This window comes from Artemia franciscana, chromosome 1 (genome assembly GCF_032884065.1).
Source record: "Artemia franciscana chromosome 1, ASM3288406v1, whole genome shotgun sequence".
Classification (NCBI taxonomy): domain Eukaryota; kingdom Metazoa; phylum Arthropoda; class Branchiopoda; order Anostraca; family Artemiidae; genus Artemia; species Artemia franciscana.
In genome coordinates, this window is record NC_088863.1 from 18,623,307 (window position 1) to 18,644,005 (window position 20,699).

Below are 20,699 nucleotides of genomic sequence, written 5' to 3' on the forward strand. Positions count from 1 at the left end.
GAATAAAACTGTAAAATAGAATATAAGTTACATTAAAATATTTAAACAAACAAACTATGCTATCTAAACTATTCAACTAACTATATAAATAAGTAATTTAAGTAAAAAAATAAATCAAACAATTAAATTATATAAAATATTTGTTAAATTAAATGAACTCACTATTCTCCTATCCTATTAATGAAACACTAGGCTAGCATTATTTGCTCTGTGATCGATTTGGTAGCAAGATTAGATTAAAAAACAAGATTTTTTCCTCAATGGTGAGGTTGGTCTTTAGTTATTTGACGACTAAAAGTAGTGATCTAGAAAGTAAAGTCTATGAAAGTAACTAATCACAAACCTGAATTTTTATCTCGTGCTTTATAGACCTGTCCGTAAGTTCCCTCGCCAACAGGTTTGAGCACGTCATAAATATCCACACAATGATTACCCCATTCTCTATCGTCACTATATCGGGGCTTGTTAATAATTCTGGGACGCTTAATCCTAGAACTACTACGAATAGATGTGACTTCTCGCGTTTGAGCTGGACGCATCTCACCATCCTCATCAGGACTCAATTCGTCTGTACCAGGTCCAACTACAAATAAAACAAAATTATGACGATGAAATCCAAGAGCGCTACCGGGAATCAAACCCATATCCAAGAAAAACATCCTTATCTTAAACCCCACCACCTAAATGTTGCCTGTCAAGACTTGTTAACACAAATATATATTTTCTTAACTTCCAGATGTAATACTGAATGATTTTCGATCCGAATAAATCAAATAATAACAACTATAATGGTAAAATTCTAGCTAATTGACTTCTTGCTATCTCAGAAAGGGTTTAGGTTAGAAAAATGAAACTTTCAGGGATGAATCTACAGACTAAAGTATGTCCAGGGAAAGTATTTTGTAGCAACTACGTCCACTCCTTCTCCCTCTAGAGGGCCCTGACCTTTGATGACCTTTAAAAATGTGTGTGTTATAAAAGTGAAACCTTGCAAAATAGATCTTCTGCTTAATTGATGTACAACAAAATTGTTTTTAGCTTCATAACTTTGCTTGATTCTATTTTATAAGGTTTTAAAGATGTGCAAATACATTTCCAAAATTTTGAAAAAAAAATTGATATGGCTCAAAATTCTACTCAAATAGCCTAACAGGAATTGCATTTTCAGAACTAAAGGCAGAGAAAAAGCAACTAGTAACTAAAAATTAAGGTAAAATGTTGTTTTGTCAAAATTTCAATAGGTCAGTGAAATTTCAAATTTCAGGACCCTCTAGAGGGAGAAGGAGTGGAGGTGGGTACTTTAAAATACCTTCCCGGGACATAGTTTAGCCTGTAGACCCATCCCTGAAAGTTTCATTTTCCTAACCTAAACCCTTTCTGAGATAGCAAGAAGTCAATTAACTAGAATTTTACCACTATAATTACTAATACAAAATTAAACGTCAATGGTAAAAAAAATGTTTTACTGTCTTTTGGCATAAAAAGGAAAAGAAGAACGTATGGTCACTCGTGAGCATACAAAACTAATTGACTTGTAAAATCATGGCAACAGGTACTTATTTTAAACTGATTGGGTCTTACGGGGGTTGACCTTGGATCCATGTTTTTTGGTTTTTTTTCTTTGAGGTTTAACATAAGAATCAGAAAAAAATATTGTGCAATATATCCAGTGCGAAAGTTCCTCACGTAGATATGAAGGACTTCCACGCAACGCAAGCACAACTCAATGACATCACCGCGCATTGCACCAGATCGTCAATGTACAAGGGGATTTATTCAATATTACACAGTTGTACAGCCAACAATACAAGAACTGTGATTATTGGACTTTTTTAGGGAGGTGCCTAAAAATCAATAAGTGCACTTTTAGCGGACCATATTTTTGAAATTCTCAATGAAAGGTCTTTCGGAGCCATAAGACGGTGTTTAGCACCCCTAAAATTTCTTCATTTAGAAGAGTACTATAGAAATCTGAATGCCAAAGGGGCAATGACAACTCTATTAGTGCAAAAGTATTTTTCCCGAGTTTCACAGGTTTACTTACACAGACAAGGATCAGGTGCAAGAACAACATTAATCCAATGAATCCAAACCCCGTTGAGAAATTTAGGTATCAACGAGCTGAAAAACCATTTTGGCTTTTCACCCCCCCCCCCCCCCCCTTCCCAGCAAACAAAATCAGGACCCTTGGGAGTTCAAAACATCCACTACCGAGATTTTTCTCTAACGTGTGAATTATTATAAGTTTTGATTATTTATAAAAAGTTAGGAGTATTTTTCACCAGTGTCCTGGACCTAACATTGAGCAAGCATTCAACCATAATGAAGCAGAAGTCTAATATACTGGATTCTAAAACAACCAAAAATGGAAAACACGAAAAATCTGGTTTGGTTCCCTCATGTTGTTGGAACATTGAATGTATTTATCCGACGAAAAAACTAAGAACACATTAACGAGAACTAACAACATAGCAGAGCAGCACTGTTCACGTCAGCAGCCAATTCTTTTTTTTCCATGACTAGTGGACATTTATGGACTTGATTCAGCTTATAATAAGCAGTCTAAAATTTAATCAGAAGTTTTTGAATGTGTTCAATATCATCCATCCAATACTTGATTTTTAATTAATGAGAATAAAAAGTCACTTAAACTTGCAAGCTTCCCAGCGATTTCTATAGCCAGTAGATTTTGAGGAAGGGTGCCAACCCTTAATTGCGTCTCAGGCACTTAAATTACGATGAGACAGGGGGAGTCCCCCAAGTCTTATTTTCAGCCCTGCTCATCCTTGCGTTTGCGTTTTTTAAGGAATATGCCTATCCTTTACTGAATTAAAAAAAAAGAGTTTTCTAATCAAAGTAAGAAGTAACATTAAAAATTTTAATAAACAAAATTGTTCTACCTATGAAGGGGGTTGCCTCTGTTTCAATACTTCACTCTTCGCGTCAAAGTTTTCAGTACTTAAAAAAAAACTTTCTGATTCAAATCGAACTTGATTCTAATTTGATTCTTGAGTTGTTCTTAAGGAAATAGGACAAAAGGTCAAATTTTAGCATAAAAAGGAAAGTAATGAGGGAGGAGCAGCCTGTTTCGTATACAGAATAATTTCTGTTCTTGTATGCTTTAATATTGCTCCTTACTGTCAGTTTAAAAAACGTGTCTTCTGTTTGTTTAATGTTTGATCATTTCTTCAAATAATGCCAGGAAATCCTGTTCCCTCCTCTGTGGAAAATAAATCATTCCACAGAAGAAAATTCAGAGTCTGTTCCTTTTTGAATTTGATCAGCTTATGTGGAAGTGATGACAGACTTCAGAGCCAAGCCATGGCTAATTGGAGTAAAGCCAGCAGTTTTAGTTGCTGTGAGAGGCAAAGCTGACATAACCTTTGCAAGGTTGTATAAGAATGAGTAATTTCACTCCATCCATCTTAGTCCACCTAGTCTATCCTCCATCTTAGGGCAGGACTAAGGTAGACAGACATAGAGAAAGGGTAGCTCAAATTGTATGTCAGTTTTGTGAGCCATTTGAAAGCAATTGAAGATCAAAAAGATGCTTCAAAAATAAAATGAAGTGATATGCAATGAGATTTTTCTTATAACCCAGCAAGAACTCGAAGAACAAAGGATCGAATGGCTAGCTGACACACACTTGAGGTAGTGGCTTTTGTTGGTATTGGCAACACACTGTTGCTGAGGTATCAGCAACAGTGGTTTGAACTAGTGACATCTACTTTGGACTGGTCTAGAGGCACATCCAATCTGTTCACTAAGTACCAGCAGATACCATTAAAGAAAACTTTTTTCAATGATGAATGCTGTTTGCAAACTTTGCTGTGTCAATGATGAATGAATAGTGAATATTCCTATTACATTCCATAGACTAATTTTAGGAAAAACTTGTTTTGAGCAAACATGGCATGTATCTCTTTTTTATGTTATGACAGCCAAAATTTTGTTTTATCTTGACAAAGTTCGTATTTAAGAGTTTATGAGCTTATTGATCAAAAATATGAGATTAAAACTGCAATAAAAAGTTCAAAAGCATTATATAGGTCTACGTATCTCAGAAAGTATTAGATTTCGACAAAATCGATAACAGAGGACTATTGAGACTTAAAATTATAAATGTAAGGTCAATATTGTATTATGTAAGTCGAAATCAAACACTATTTTTAAATATATGTGTAATGTGTTTTGATTTTGACCAAAGCTGGTATTCAAGGGTTTTTAATGTTGCTGTATATGATCACCAGGCTAATATTGAAACACACAGGTCCACTGCAGGCCCTCTTACCCCAACAAGTCTCACTACAGTAACTACTAAAACGTTTCTAGCACTAGTAAAAACCAACTGCTATAATTAATCAAGCTTATTAGCCAGAGTTATGCAAAGACTAAATCAATTGAAAAAGAAACAGAAAAAAAGTTAAAAAACAAGGTTTTCTATTGAAAGTAAAGAGAAAATTTAAATTTAAGCAAACATAAATTGGCTTATAAGAGTGGTGTCAATAAGATGAGAGGGTGGGAGTTATACCCCACTCCCCTGGATATAGAAAAACATCTTTTCAGAATATTTCTGATTAATAAATGCTTTTTTTGTTCTTTTCTTGACAAATTGAAAAGGAAAATTTGACTCCACCATAAACTTTGAAGAATACAATTTGATCTCCAACCCCAGATTTTCGACAATTGACACCACTGGCTTAAGAAAGATATCAATGTATGGAAAATATGTATGTATACAATACAATGTATGTATGGAAAATACCATGTGTGAAGAATTTAAAATGAATGGAATTGAAATTAATAAGGAAGACTTAGAAACAAACAAAATTACCCCAAATAAGTGTATGGTTGCCCCCTCTACCCATTAGCTGGTGTTATTTTGCTGTACCAAACATAAAACAATATTTTTTTTAGCCTTTTCCCATCATAACATTAAAACAGCAAATACTGCTCAAGTTTACATGAATGTTTTTCTTAACATCTATATAGCCAACATAATTACATCACTCACCACCAGCGAGAACTACAGGAGGATCTACATCCTTATCTCGCTGGCAAATGCGATTTAAGGTAATTTAAGGTAATATATTTGTAAAATTCAAGTTAGTTTCATTAGTCCAGCACGCAATACATTTTAACCAATGATTACTTTATTCAGGATCCATTCCTTTAAAATGTAGAAAATCAGTTGGCTAAGGAAAATATTCAGTTAAAGGTTTTTATTTATTTTCCAGTAAAGCAATAACTGACCCTCAGTGCTTTAGGGGGGGGGGGGGGGTCAGAAGTGGTAGAATCATACTGAACTGAAGGAAAACCTTTCCTCTAGAATTTATTACATTGATCCATCCAAATTTATAGAGATATCAACTGTCTAGGCTGGAAGTCCAAATTTAATAAATCTACTTAGTTTTCAGTAAAGCACAAATAACACTATAGTTTTCAGGGGAGTTTAAGATGCTAATCCCTAAATATTTGTGAAAATTTCTGTTTGTTTTTAAGTTTCACATTTTGAATTAGCCAGTGTATACTTATCTCAAGGTCTAAATCTGTACATATTACAAATATAAATATATTTGTAGTATGCGCATGCAATAGCTTTTAAAACAATACCTGCAGGCATGGGCAAATCCCTCAGCAAAGACTTCCCCTTCTTTGCTTCTTTGATTGAAGTCATTGTTTTGACTGGTTGTCTTTTGATAGTATCTGTATCTGATGGTGGAGATTCAATATTTTCGAAGTCTGTTGCTACCATTCCAGGGGGAAGAGGTAACTTGGATATACTAAAGGTTCGTTGTTTAATTTCAATTGAACTAGATTCCCCCTCTACTTTATTAGAGGTCACTGTCTCCACTTCTACTTTCACAGGTTCATCTTTGACAACTTTAGATGGTTCACTCTTCACAATTTCAGGGGGTACAACAATTGTTTCTAAAACAGGCACTTCTATTACTTCAGGCTCAAAAACTTCTTCACTTTTAGTGGGAGTTGGCACTTGCTCCATCTCCTGCTTTGACGTGTCTTTTTGTTGCTTTACAAGCTTTGCAAATAGAGTTGTATGAGACATATTTAACCTATCTAAAAGATGTGTTTTAGGTTTTGTTGTAGCCACTAAGGGAATCCCGGTATCAACTGGTGCTACTTTCGGACTTCGAGGTGATTTAGGAATGATTGGTGGTGTCTTAGGCTCAGGACGCCTTACGGCTCTAAAATAAAGAGGTCACTTAAAACTAGTCATACTAATTGACCTAAATACTGGCAGATATCCTATCTATGAAAAAAATATTTAAATATAGTACACACATTCTGTAGATATATGTAAATACTCCATACATTTATAGTTTAACCTCTTAGGCCCCTTTACTCAATTAAGGCTTTTTGAACTAGTTCACCAATCAAGTCACAATGAAAAACACACAAAATAAAACTTACATATTTCATCAAACATGACAAAAGTATATTAAAAAAAATACTTAATTTAAATAAAAAAAACTGTCCAATTTTTATACAGATGATCTCAAAATTAAATCTATTGGCAATTCCACCTTACAATCCTGATATATTTGGCAAATGTATTGCCATATATCTTCTCTCTTGAAGCAAGCATAGGCAGAAATACAGAAATCGTCCATCTTTTCAAATAAAATGAACTAAATACAGAGAGAGACATGGGGAAAGTGGACATGAAAATTACAGAGAAAGAAAGAAATCAATAGATAACAAACAGAGGTTTAAGGAAAGCTCAAGGAAATGGGAGGGAGCTTAAGGAAAGGGCTGAAAAGCTTAAAGAAAGGGGAAGAGTTTCAAAAACAAAAGAAACCACAAACAAATCAAGACCAGACTACAATGCCAAAAAACAGAAGCAGGATTAAGCCCCTCAATGTCACAAAAATACAGGCAAGCTGCTCTTGGAATATTTTAGCAAATACTGTATGAAAGTAAAGGTTAAAAATCTAAAGATTTCATTGATTTTCAATCACCCAGATGGTGATATACAGGCATGTAATCAGGTATGAATACCAAACAATTTTTTTTAATGAAACTACCTGGTCAAATTGTTCTGAAACTAAGAAAAATCTCAATCCGGAATCTACAATCATTTCTGATCCTGCTCAATTGACCCATCACTATTTTTACCATTCTGAATCAAAATCTTGAAATTTTGGTCAAAATCCCAGAAGTATAGTTGATAATGAATAAATTTAATGAACTTATGTAGAACCCTTCAGTTATAAGCATAATAAAATTATGGCATAATTCTGATCAATCAAGGAGCAAATTAGTCCACTTTACAACAAAAATGTGTCAATAAAGGCTCTAGTTATACATTAAATTAATATAATGTCCTAGTATTTGTTGCAATTTCAAGGGCTTTGGAGATTACCATGCCTTTGGAATTGGAGTTATAAAGTTTTAGCAGATTTTCCCTGAATCAAGTCAGGTTTAAATAATTAAAGACCCTTTGGAGTTGTTATGGAAACACATAAAGAATGGAGTGAAGCCAAATACAGTTAAATACTACTAAACAAGCGTGAATAATTAGCAAAATTATTGTAGATTAATTATAGTGAATAGAATTTTTTCTATTCACTTTTTTCTATTCACACAATACTAAGACAGAAACGCCCCACTACTGAACAAGAGCTAAGAGCTCCTATGGCACTTGTGACGAGGCCGGAAGAGCCAAGAGCTCATACGGCACAAGCTGTAGCAAAATTCTAAGAATCAATAGATTGATTTAAAAGGAAAATCAGAGGCTTAATGCTGGTCGGGATTTAAAATAAGAGCTCTGAGACATGAGGTCCTTCTAGATATCAAAATTCATTAAGATCTGATCACCCACTTGTAAGTTAAAAAGTTCCCTTCAGCCCCCCCAGATGGTCAAATCGGGGAAAACAACTTTATCAAGTCAATTTATGCAGGTCCCTGACACGCCTACCAATTTTCATCGTCCTAGCACGTCCAGAAGCACCAAACTCGCCAAAGCACTGAACCCCACCCCCTAACTCCCCCAAAGAGAGCGGATCTAGTCCGGTTACGTCAATCACGTATCTACGACACTTTCTCATTCTACCCACTAAGTTTTATCCCGATCTCTCCACTCTAAGCGTTTTCCAAGAAATCTGATCTCCCCCTCCAACTCCCTCCAATGTCAACAGATCTGGCTGGGATTTGAAATAAGAGCTCTGAGACACGAGTTCCTTCTAAATATCAAATTTCATTAAGATCCAGTCACCCATTCTTAAGTTAAAAATACCTCAATTTTTCTAATTTTTCCAAATTAACAACCCCCAGCTCCCCCAAAGAGAGCGGATTCAGTCCGGTTATGTCAATCACGTATCTAGGACTTGTGCTTATTCTTCCCAACAAGTTTCATCCTGATCTCTGCACTCTAAGCGTTTTCCAAGATTTCCGGTTTCCAAGATATCTGTAAAATTTTTCTATATATCAAGTTTCATTGCGATCCGATCACCCATTCGTATGAGAAAGTTACCTCAATTTTCACCTTTTCCAAGATTTCCGGTTTCCCCCTCCAACTCCCCCCAATGTTACCGGATCTGGTCAAGATTTAGAATAACAGCTCTGAAGCACAAGATCCTTCTAAATATCAAATTTCATTAAGATCTGATCACCCATTTGTAGGTTAAAGATACCTCATTTTTTTTAATTTTTCCGAATTAACTGTCCCTCCACTCCCCCCAGATGGTAGGATTGGGGAAAAGACCATTTCTAATTTAATCTGGTCTGTCCCTGATAAGCCTGCCAAATTTCATCGTCGTAGCTTATCTGGAAGTGCCTAAACTAGCAAACCAGGACAGACAGACCAACAGACAGACAGAATTTGCGATCACTATGTCACTTAGTTAATACCAAGTGCCATAAAAATGTACATATAATATTCGCAAATACATTACATAAAAGATGCAGAGATACAAAAATGCTTAATAGATTGAAAGATACCTCTTCAGTAATCTAGAGAAATTTTGACAATCATGAATATAAATTTATATGGTAAATATTAGCTATTAACAGGGCTATTAGAATTATATTTAAAAAACTATTTGATAAATATATGTACTTTTTACAAAAAGGATAAACAAGGGGCCATTATGAAAAGAGAAGTATTACAGCTCAGAGCCTGAGTTGGAGCAATTATGTTTAAAGTTTTAGGAGTTGGAGTTAGAGTCGGTACATTGAAAATGTCTGGAGTCAAAATTGGCATAATTACCAACCGATTCCAAAGCCCCTTTGAACTTCCATTTCCTAAATTTTCTTACATTTATAGCTCTGATTAGGTGATACTTGCAAGGATGACCCCCTCCCCCTTAAGTTTAGTTCTGACAGAGTGCAAATCGGGCAAGGAAAAAGTTCCAAGGCTGCCAGTAGCAGAATTCGACAGAACTCCAAAAGCTGCCACCACTTTAGCAGCACAATTTGTGTTTTGACAGCAATTCTTTAAGCAAAAAGTACTTTTATACGTAAAAATGGTATTTTTAGACAAAATCTTCCAACAAATTTGATAACTGCAAAGAAGCATTGCTACTTTGCTACCCAACTTTTTGCACAGGGAATGCAATATTGCTTCACCTAGCTAAAATGGCTTCGCCGAGCCACAAAATTGCCTTCCAAAGTGGAAAAAATCACTTCACCACACTTCAACTTGAAGTTGGAAAAATCATGTAGCAAGGCAATATTTTAAGAAAAAAAGAAAATGGACTCTGAAAAATTAATAACAAGCATTGGTCATATCCTGTATTGTATGATATATGCTGAAAAAAAAATATAAGACATGGGAATCAACGAAAGCACATGGAAGGATGTGATATACTTGAATGAATCAGGTAAAATGTGTTTGGTATTTTTTCAATCTTTGAAATGAGTACCCAAGCTCTTCATGGATAAAGGGGGGAAATATAACAAGCTATTTGCTGAAAATCCTCTGTATAAATAAGTATATTTCATAGGCTTGTATTTGGTCAAAATAATGTTCCTAATATTATACAGATCCTTAAAGCTGAAACAATAAAAAAAGAAAACATCTCTTTCACAAAATAATATGTTGCCTTATACCTCAGTGTTTGCCATGGCGGAAATCTATAAATTAAGACTTGAACTACTTGCACCCTCATTCGTCACTAGATGTAGTCCCAAGAAACTCCTTTCTGTCTCCTAGTTTTAAAACTATACTTGGAGGATAGAAATTTTAGTCAAATAGGGAGACTATCCCCTCTACAAACAATTATTTTGCAGAGAAAGATACTGATTACTGTTTGAACAGGTTGAACAGATTGGAGCACCACCTGGAGAAATGTGTAACTTACAAGGAGACCAAGCAAATAATAAATGTAAATAAAAAAAACAAAAATTCTGAATGCTTGTTAAGCCAGAAAGTTTTCCAACACCCTTGTCTAGAGAGAGGATTTTAGTCTCAGAGAGGCGGTGACAAGTCAAAAGGACAGTAAAAAATCAAAGATTTTTGCCTTGGGATGTAACACGTCTATATGACCTAGGAGAGGATTAGGAAGAAATAGAAGAGATTTCACTTAAGGGCTCTTTTCAAGGCCTTCCAATCCAGTGATTTGAAAATACTAGCGGGAGTTACATTTCAAGAACGTGGTGACATGTCTACCATTTGCGAAATATTTGCTCGACGAGTTTTGATTTCTGAATGCAAAATTAGCCAAGGATTTGCTATCTAGTGGACTCTGAAACCCTCAAAATATCCTTTCTAATTATTAAGAAAAAATGCATACATAAATATTGGAAAAGGGGGTGAAGGGCTCAAAAGCCTAAGGTTCTGACAAAAGACCTTTCAATCACACATACTGAAAATCCTCTTATGACTCAAATTTTGACAAGGTCTAATATGTGGGTCCTCACTTATCATATATACTCAAGAGGCATTTTCTCCAACGTTACTACTACCTATTAGGACTACCTTGAAATTTTGATTTGATACAATTCGGGGGCAAATGCGACATTGCAATGATTTCATGTTGCACTCAAATTAGTTTTGGTCACAAGAAAAGTATGAAAACACAGAACAGGATACTGAATGAGGCTTTTTCTTTTTGCCTCACAGCTGGGAGACTTCCCCTCCACTGATTCTGTTCTATTACACAGACAGCAATGACCACAATATTGATTTAAGGTTCTATAGCAAAAGATTTTGAGTTCCCTTACATAAAGTATTAAACAAAACAGACCTTAGAGGAGAGCGATCCTTTCTAAGTTCCCTACTTCTTGATCTGCTCCTTCTTTTCTTCTTGCTTGGTGTACCTATGGGAGATCGACTCCTATCAAACTTGCGCCTTTGCCTATAACGTTCACCAGGAGATGAAGATCTTGAACTGGGTCTCTTTAATATTTGCTCAATCTTTGAGGGGGCCAATTTTTCATAAGCTTTAGGAGGCAGAGGGGGTGTATGTGGAGAATAAGGAGGAGAGTAGCGACTAGAATAGGGAGGACTCCTTCTGTATTTATAATCTGGATATCTTCCAGACGAGGACCTTGGTCTTCCAGGAAATGTCCTTCCTCTGTCATAGGCCACATAATCAGGAGGCCTCACAATAACCGGTGGTTCATCCATGTAATCTAAAGATGAACTTCTAGACCTGCGGCGCTTTTTCTTACGATGTTTCTTGCTTGAGCTGTGCTTATGTTTCTTTTTTTCCTTCTTCTTTTTCTTTCGCTTTTCAAATTCAGGGCTAGCTTCTGAAGAAGATTCATTGGCCATAGCCGGCAAGAAATCGTTTTCACTCATTTCACCTTCAGTGTCATCAATTTCACCTTGTTCAGGTTCAGAATCACTTAAATCCGAAACTACTTGACTATGTCTACTTCTTTTTTCCTCAGAATTATCTTTCGATTTCTTCTTAGATTTTTTTTTCTTCTTCAAGGAATGATGTCTTCTTTCTTCATGGTCCATAATCAGAAATCCTGTAACAAACCAGTTCATTAATAATGCTAAAAAGAGAATTCTAATAGGCCATGCACAACATAATTGTGCATGGGAGCAACATAAGAGATATCCTTTTATGGATAATAACAGATAAAATAAAACCATCAATATATATAAACCAAAACAAAATGCGTTAAACATAAAGTTTGTTGCCAAGACGTCAAACTAAGAAGCTTTTGAAGAAAATATATTTAATAAACAATTATGGTTAAACAGTATTTTGCTAAAACTTATTATTAACAAGAGCTAAGAGCTCATACGGCACTTGTGACGAGGCAAGAAGAGCTAAGAGCCAAGAGATCATATGGTATGAGTTCTAACAAAATTCTATGAATCAATAGATTGATTTGAAATGGAAAATAAGAGGCTTAATGCCGGTCAGGATCTAAAATAAGAGCTCTGAGTCACGGTGTCCTTTTAAATATCAAAATTCATTAAGATCCGATCACCCACTCGTAAGTTATAAATACCTAATTTTTTCGAATTTTCCCCTCCCTTTTGCCCCCCCCCAGATGGTCGAATCTGGGAAAACGACTTTATCAAGTCAAATTGTGCAGCTCCCTGACACGCCTACCAATTTTCATCGTCCTAGCACGTCCAGAAGCACCAAACTCACCAAATCACCGAACCCCTCCCCCCAACTCCTCCAAAGAGAGCGAATCCAATACGATTCTGTCAATCACGTATCAAGGACATTTGTTTATTCTATCCATCAAGCTTCATTCCGATTCCTCCACTCCAAGTGTTTTTCCAAGATTCCCCCCTCCAACTCCCCCCAATGTCAAAAGATCTGGTTGGGATTTGAAATAAGAGCTCTGAGACATGAATTCCTTCTAAAAATCAAATTTCATTAAGATCCGATCATCTATTCATAAGATAAAAATACCCCAATTTTCACGTTTTCGAAGAATTCCGGTTTCCCCTCCAACTCCCCCCAATGTCACAGGATCTGGTCGGAATTTAAAATTAGAACTTTCAAGCACAAGATCCTTCTAAATATCAAATTTCACTAAGATCTGGTCACCCTTTCGTAAGATACAAATACCTCAATTTTCAAAATTACCCCCCCCCCCAAATTCCACCAAAGAGAGCAGATCCGGTCCGGTTATGTCAGTCATGTATCTTAGACATGTTTCTATTCTTCCATTCTATTTTCATCCTGATCTCACCGCTTTAAGTATTTTCTAAGATTTCCGGTCCCCTAAATTACGCTTGATCCCGTTGAGATTTAAAATAAGAGATCTGAGTTACGAGGATCTTCTTAATATGAAGTTTCATGAAGATCCGATCACTCCTTCGTAAGTTAAAAATACGTAATTTTTTCTTATTTTTCAGAATTAATCCCCCCCCCCCATATAGAGCGGATCCGTTCCAATTATGTAAATCACGTATGTAAGACTTCTGCTTATTTTTCCCACCAAGTTTCATCCCGATCCCACCAATCTAAGACTTTTCCATGATTTTAGGTTCCCCCACCCTAAACTTCCCCCAATGTCACCAAATCCGGTCAGGATTTAAAATAAGAGCTTTGAGAGACGATATCCTTCTAAATATCAAATTTCATTGAGATCTGATCACCCGTTCGTAAGTTAAAAATACCTCATTTTTTCTAATTTTTCAGAATTAACCCCTCCCCCAGCTACCCCAAAGAGAGCGGATCCGTTCCGGTTATGTCAATCATGTATCTAGGATTTGGGCTTATTTTTCCCACCAAGTTTCATCCCGATCCCTCCACTCTAAGTGTTTTCCAAGTTTTAGGTTTCCCCCTCCCGACTCCCCCCCCCCCCAGTGTCACCAGATCCGGTCGAGATTGAAAATAAGAGCTCTGAGACACAATATCCTTCTAAATATCAAATTTAATTGAGATCCGACCACCCGTTCTTAAGTTAAAAATACCTCATTTTTTATAATTTTTCAGAAATAACCCCCCCCCCCAACTACCCCAAAGAGAGCGGATCCTTTCCGTTTATGTCAATCATGTATCTAGGACTTGTGCTTATTTTTACCATCAAGTTTCATCCTGATCCCTCCACTCTAAGTGTTTTCCAAGTTTGAGGTTTCCCTCTCCAACTCCCCCCAATGTCACCAAATCCGGTCGGGATTTAAAATAAAAGCTCTAAGACACAATATCCTTCTAAACATCAAATTTCATTAAGATCTGATCACCCGCTCATAAGTTAAAAATACTTCATTTTTTCTATTTTGTCCGAATTAACCGGGCCCCCACTCCCCCCCCCAGATGGTCAAATCGGGAAAACGACTATTTCTAATTTAATCTGGTCCGGTCCCTGATATGCTTGCCAAATTTCATCGTCCTAGCTTACCTGGAAGTGCCTAAAGTAGCAAAACCGGGACCGACAGACAGACCGACAGAATTTGCGATTGCTATATGTCACTTGGTTAATACCAAGTGCCATAAAAAAAAAAGATCTTGCAAAACCAAATTATAAAAAAAGTAAGAACCATATTAAACACAAAACGAACAAATTTGAAGTCAAATAATAAGTCAAACCTAAAACAAGCAGAAATTACTATGAACAAATAAATGAAATTTAAAAACTAAAATTAAATACCAGGTCTTACTGAAAATGACCAGAAAAATTACAAGCACAAGTGAAATGTAAAACAAACAGAAATTGCCTCAAATAACAGTGAGACTACAGCTATGTAGCTCGTTTGGTCAGATTTTATTTTTATAAAACTAAACTTGTATATTAAAAATGGAAGATTTGTTTATAAAATAGCATACAAATAAGAAATTTTAGAAACCTATAAGCCTGGACATACTCATTTGTCTAGAATGAAAGAATTGTTGTCCTCAATCCCATCTTAATATTTTTATATATTGGCAAATCTATTATTTCCCAGCAGTAATATATTTAACCAGCTCAAAATTTTCTGTAAATATCTAGGAGAGAGGGGAGAGTTAAGACTTGGGGAACACTTATTTACTGTAAAAAGGGAAAAACGACCCTCTCATTTCTACATTTTAAAATAGTTTTAAATGTATTTTTATTCAATATAAATGTATTAAGTAAAGTGCAAATTACATTGTGTATCAATGATTAAAAAATAAAACAACAGAAAGTAGTTAAAAGATTTGGGAAGTATTCATTTACCTGAAATGAAAGACGAGTTGCTCTCAATCCCATCTTAGTAGTTTTATATATTCGTAAATCTATTATTTGTCAACAATAATATGTTCAGCCAGCTCAAAATGTTCTATAAATGTCAAGCAGAAAAAAAAGATAAGATTTGAACACCTATTACCCCAAAAGGAAAGAAAACAACCCCCACCCCTTAGTTTAATATTTTTACATAATTTAAAATTATTTTTTGTCTGATGTTAATGTATTTTGCCAAGTGAAAACTTACCTTTAACATCAACAAAAAAAAACAACATAAAATAGTTTAAGATTTGGGAAAAACTACTCATTTGGATCACAAGGTGGAAGCCCTGATCCCTGAAATTAAATATTAAGTCAATTTATTTTAATTTATTAAATTTATTGCTTGTATAAAAAAAAACATCAAGCCAACTAAAATATAGCCACAATATCTACAGCAAAAAAAGGACCTGAAGAAGACTACAAACTAGAGAAACGGTCATTCTTTCTTGTTCCTGTTGTGGGACCAGACTAGTTGCAAGAGCAACCATGGTTCCAGCATTAGCTGCAATCTAGTGAAGAGTAAATCTAAGGCCGCAGTAAATGTAAATGCCGAAAACGCGTTTTCTAAGAAACTACCTTGTGAGAATGGACATTGATTCAGAAAAAAAAAACTATTACTCCAATTTGACAGGAGCATAATTTATAATTATTAAATGTTTTGAGAATATCGAGAAAAGCCATAAACCCCATAAAAACTACCTCAAATCCAAATAATAAGAAATACACCATTAAAAGTGTCACTGTTCCTAAGCTCAAGACATTAGGTCCCCCAAAGAAATACAGGGGAAATTGCAGGTCTGCATTTGTAGCCTGATGTGTATTCTTTTTTTTTCATTTTTCCTAGAAACGGTTGCACCAGACCAGTCATTATATAATATTGAGAAGGAATTAATTTAAAGCAGAATCAAAATACTTAAGTGTCCTTTTTAAGTAGCAAAAGTACCATTTGCTGTTAAATATTGCCACAATACCTCATTCTTTACATAAAGATGGCCAAAATGCCAGGAAATACAATGTTTAATATGAATAATCGACTTGTCATGGCCTAAAACCCTACATGTAGTCTAGTAAAAATGTGGATTGACCTCAAACAAATTGCTATGCAAATGATTCTTTCACTATCCGACTAAAAAAATATGCGCTGATTCCGAATCTGAGAAGTTTACCGCTCTAGCTCTTCCCGAATTTGAGTTTTTTGAGGTTGAGGCAAAAACTGTTGATTGAGTAAATACCAGCAAATGCGATTAGATGTGTCATTTCTAGGCTCTTTTATTGCTGATGAACATGAAACTAAATGTTTGAAGTCCACTATACGACTAAAAAATATGTGCTGATTCCAAATCCAAAAGTTTGCCGCCCAAGCTCTTTCACAAATTTGAATTATTTCAGGTTGAAGTTCAGGCTCAACTTTTTAATGTAAAGAAAGCCGTCCTGAAAAGACAATCCCGAATTTAGCAAGTGGTTTAGGGGTTTGATTTAAAATCCCTAGCATATCAGAACATTACAGCAACTTGGATTGAGGATGGAGAGGTTTGAGGGAAGAGAAATTGGAAATATGAGAATATACGAGAAATTTGAGGTACATAGAAGTCTGACTTTTTTCGAGAAGTGTCATCGTCCACGAGTTTCGAAGGATTTTCGCGTGTCTGATTCTTTGTCTGAAAATTCTACTTTCTAAATGATGCTGGTAAGGGTTTGCGGTAGATAGAGAGGTACACTAGAGGTGCAAGAATTAACAAAAAATATGATTTGTCTATTGAAACTTAAATAATTCATGACAATTTTTACAGAATCGCTGAAGTTATCATATAAACTGCAAAAATATACATGGTGTCTGAGTGATAATCTTAATTTTTTAATTCAACTGGAAAAATACCTGAAAATTTTTAAATTAGTTTGGTTTTCATTTCGCTTAAAGTGACTCCTTACGTAATTTTATGGGGTAGAATTCTAGTCTAGAATGATGATTTGTTTAATCTGTAAGAAAGGAATACTCAAAGCGGATGAGAAAGTTGTTGTAACTAAAGTAGGACCGAAACGAATCAAGTAAAAAGCGAAAAAGAACTGATGTGACAACTGTTGTGGGGGATTGTTTTCACAAGTCATGCCGAAGTTCTTACACAAACGCAAGGGCCATTGACCAGCACTTGCGTCCTTAGTTAAGCAAAATGAGTCCCATAGGAGGAGTTAAAATCGCCTTACAGATCAATTCGATTTCAAAGCCGAATGTTTGTTTTGTTCAAGTAGAGTGGTTTTTAAGAAGACACATAAGAACAAAAACAGCTTTCACGTCCGCACAACAGAGGTTGGTGAGATACTAGTGGGACTTTTGTCAAAAGCGAAATGATCACTGGTCTGAGAAAGTTCGCGGCCAAATTCTAGCAGCGAATTTGGATCTTCCCGCAGCAGATATTGTGTACCACAAACACGTTACTGCAACTTCTACTATACTGCGAAACCATTCTGCACAACCAAATGATAGCAACGAAAACCAAAAGAAAATGAACTTTATTAGTCTTGCTGCTGAGTTGTTGAACAGCTAAAACAGCTAAAAAAATAAGATTTTGGAATTCTTGCGGAATCAGTTAGCCTCAGAAACACAGCAGTAACACTTTAAGAAACTTATAATCAAATTTCTTGTGAATTTTGTCTCGACTTATCACCAGTCAACCCAACACCAATCGTGCACCAAACTATTTTCTGGACCACACTGTGGTGGTTTTTTGTGGATGGTGAAGTCCTCCCTTCACAATAGTGGAATCTAGTGAAAATGAAGTGTCAGCATGCACAACCATATTTATTAAAGACTACTATTAGCATCTCAATGCCCCTATACTTCAATGCAAACCAAAACAGAATGGATTTTTACCAGCAAAGCAGGTTGTCTTAACCCATTTACAGCATTAATTCCTAAAAACACTAAGTTGGCAATCATTACAGCCATTAAAAAAATAACAAACTCACTGAAATTGTTCATCACCCACCAACTAATGCATATGCTATCTATATAACCTACTTACTTCTACTCAGGCTAGCCTAGTGACCTCAAGCCTAGAGGCTGTTACAACCTAAAATTGTACATAAAAAATAATTTTTTATTTATTATGCAAAGCTCTCCCCTAGCCAACAATATCTCTCCCCAAAATCAATTCATGCTTTTTCTGGTATTGAAATGATACCATTTGAAAACAACACTATTCAACAGGAAAAAGTTTGTTAATGTAAAATAATTAAATGCCCATTCTTCTGTGGTGTAGTTGATGACAATCATGGAGCCCACTGTTGAAAGCAATCCATCCAACTCTCTGAACCAGTGCCTTGAGATGAGATGGTTTATAAGACTATGCGCTAGTGTTGTAAAATGGGTAAAATAAGGTACTCCCTTGGAACTATAGGGTAAAATTGCCCTGTAGCCAAAAGACCAGATGAGCATTTCTTTTTAGGCATCACTTTCTGCTTTTAATGATATTTTTTGATAATACTTATTTTCCTGGGCTTAAAAAAAGTTAATACCCCTTCAACCAGAGTTTCATCAATCTAATCAACAGTCTAGTTAATCTCTTTGGTAATCTTGTGCCTAAGGTAATACATGCACATGGACAGTGTTTGATTTTAAACATACATTTTGTAAGAAAAAAAAAAATCAAATTTACAGTTATATCAAATCAAATTTTTTTGTTTCTGCAAGCCTAAGAAATGTTACCCTTCAGCTGCGCCAATTTAAATAGCTATATTCAACCAGACTTCTCATATCATATCCAGGTTATTTTTCATTTGATTGTAAAAGCAGTGAATACAAGTAAAAAAAAAGTTGTATGTAACACTGATGACTGTTTAAGAACATCTTGAACAAGATCTACTGGCAAATGAAGAAATTAATAAAAATAAAACCAAATAGGCGAGAAAATCAAAGGCAGTGTCAGCCAGTGAGAAATTATGAAACGAAAATATGCAGATATTTTGACAAGGACCTCTGCCAAGTTGTCTTCAGTGCTCAGAAAAAATAAAAAACGAAAACAAAATATAACCTTTTGAAATAAACTTCACAAGGACATAAAAGACATGAGAAGAGTAGAGAGGGAAAATTGTCTTCTCTTCTCATGAAATTTACTATAAAAAGTTAGATTTTGTGTTTCTGAGCACTGAAAACAATTTGACAGAGGTCCTTGTTGAAATATCTGCTTATTTTTGCTTCATATTTTTCCACTGGCTGACACTACCCTCGTTTTCTTGCCTACTAATTTTATTTTTCATTCATTATTTTTTCTTATTTGCTTCATATTCTTTGTGTCATGAATAGCCAGTGTGGTCTTAGAATGTATTTATCTACTGGCAAATGAGCCCCCAAACAAAGGTTGTGAATACCCGGAGGGTTATATATTAATTTCTAACTCCACCCTTCTTTTGTCTCTCACTTAGAAATAACTCTTTATTTATCTGAAGATTCTTTCAAAACAAATACTGAAATACAAGGGCCATTAAACTAGAATAACAATTTTTTTAAAGACCCTGCAGTCAGTAACAGCCCATTCAATAGCAACTGGTTGAAAACAAGGCTAAATCTTAGAAAAGGGCACTGGAATTTTTGATTTCCAATTGACTTAGCCAGTCAAACTTAAGCTCTTTATCTATGAGAAAGCTCTTTATCTTTATCATAATTAAATAAAAAAAACTAAGTTTTTTTAACTGAAAGTAAGGAGCGACATTAAAACTTAAAACGAACAGAAATTACTCGTATATGAAAGAGGCTGCTTCCTCATCAACGCCCCGCTCTTTACGCTAAAGTTTGACTCTAGTAAAAAACTTTAGCGTAAAGAGCGGGGCGTTGATGAGGAAGCAGCCTCTTTCATATACGAAGTAATTTCTGTTCGTTTTAAGTTTTAATGTCGCTCCTTACTTTCAGTTAAAAAAACTTGTTTTTTTTATTTAATTTCTGAACGTTTTTGAATCAATGCATGTTTTGATTTTGGCTCTCCGCAGAGGAATAATTAAAACGAAATTTGAATTTTTTTTTTGGCTAAATGGCTTTCTCATAATTTTGATCGAATGATTTTGAGAAAAAAAGAGCGGGGGAGGAAGCCTAGTTGCCCTCCGATTTTTTGGTCAATTAAAAAGGCAACTAGAACTTTTAATTTTTTACGAATATTTTTATTAGTAAAAGATTTACGTAACTTATAAATTAGCTTACGTAAAGAACTTTTGTATTCTCATATTTTTATTACATATATGAGGGGATTCGCCCCCTCGTCAGTACCTCGCTCTTTACACTAAAGCTTAAATTTTGTCCCAATTCATTAAGAATGACCCCAGAATCACAAAAGCCGTAGAATAAATAGTTGAAATTACTAAAAATACTTTAACGTAAAGAACGAGGTATTAGGAGGAGGTGAGCCCCTCAAATGGGTAATAGTTTCTGTTTGTTTTAAGTTTTAATGCTGTTCCTTACTTCCAGCTGAAAGAACTTTTTCATATTTATTTTTTCATTGTGTTTTTAAATAATGCTATTAAATTCTGCGCTCCCTTCATGGAGATTTTCTTCCCCCATGACAAATTATCGATGGAAAGTT

At 35.1% G+C, this 20,699-nt stretch overlaps 1 protein-coding gene across 1 annotated transcript in view; it reads right to left on the reverse strand.

The window, feature by feature from the left end:
• Positions 1 to 20,699, reverse strand: part of LOC136026585 (cyclin-dependent kinase 12-like) — a 60,694-nt gene that overhangs the window by 28,993 nt on the left and 11,002 nt on the right. The window contains exons 2-4 of the mRNA XM_065703297.1: positions 11,208 to 11,940; positions 5,614 to 6,206; positions 344 to 583 (exon numbers count right to left, since the gene is read on the reverse strand). Of these exons, the coding sequence (XP_065559369.1) occupies positions 344 to 583; positions 5,614 to 6,206; positions 11,208 to 11,929 (1,555 nt within the window). The 5' untranslated portion in view covers positions 11,930 to 11,940. The remainder of the gene's footprint in view (positions 1 to 343; positions 584 to 5,613; positions 6,207 to 11,207; positions 11,941 to 20,699) is intronic.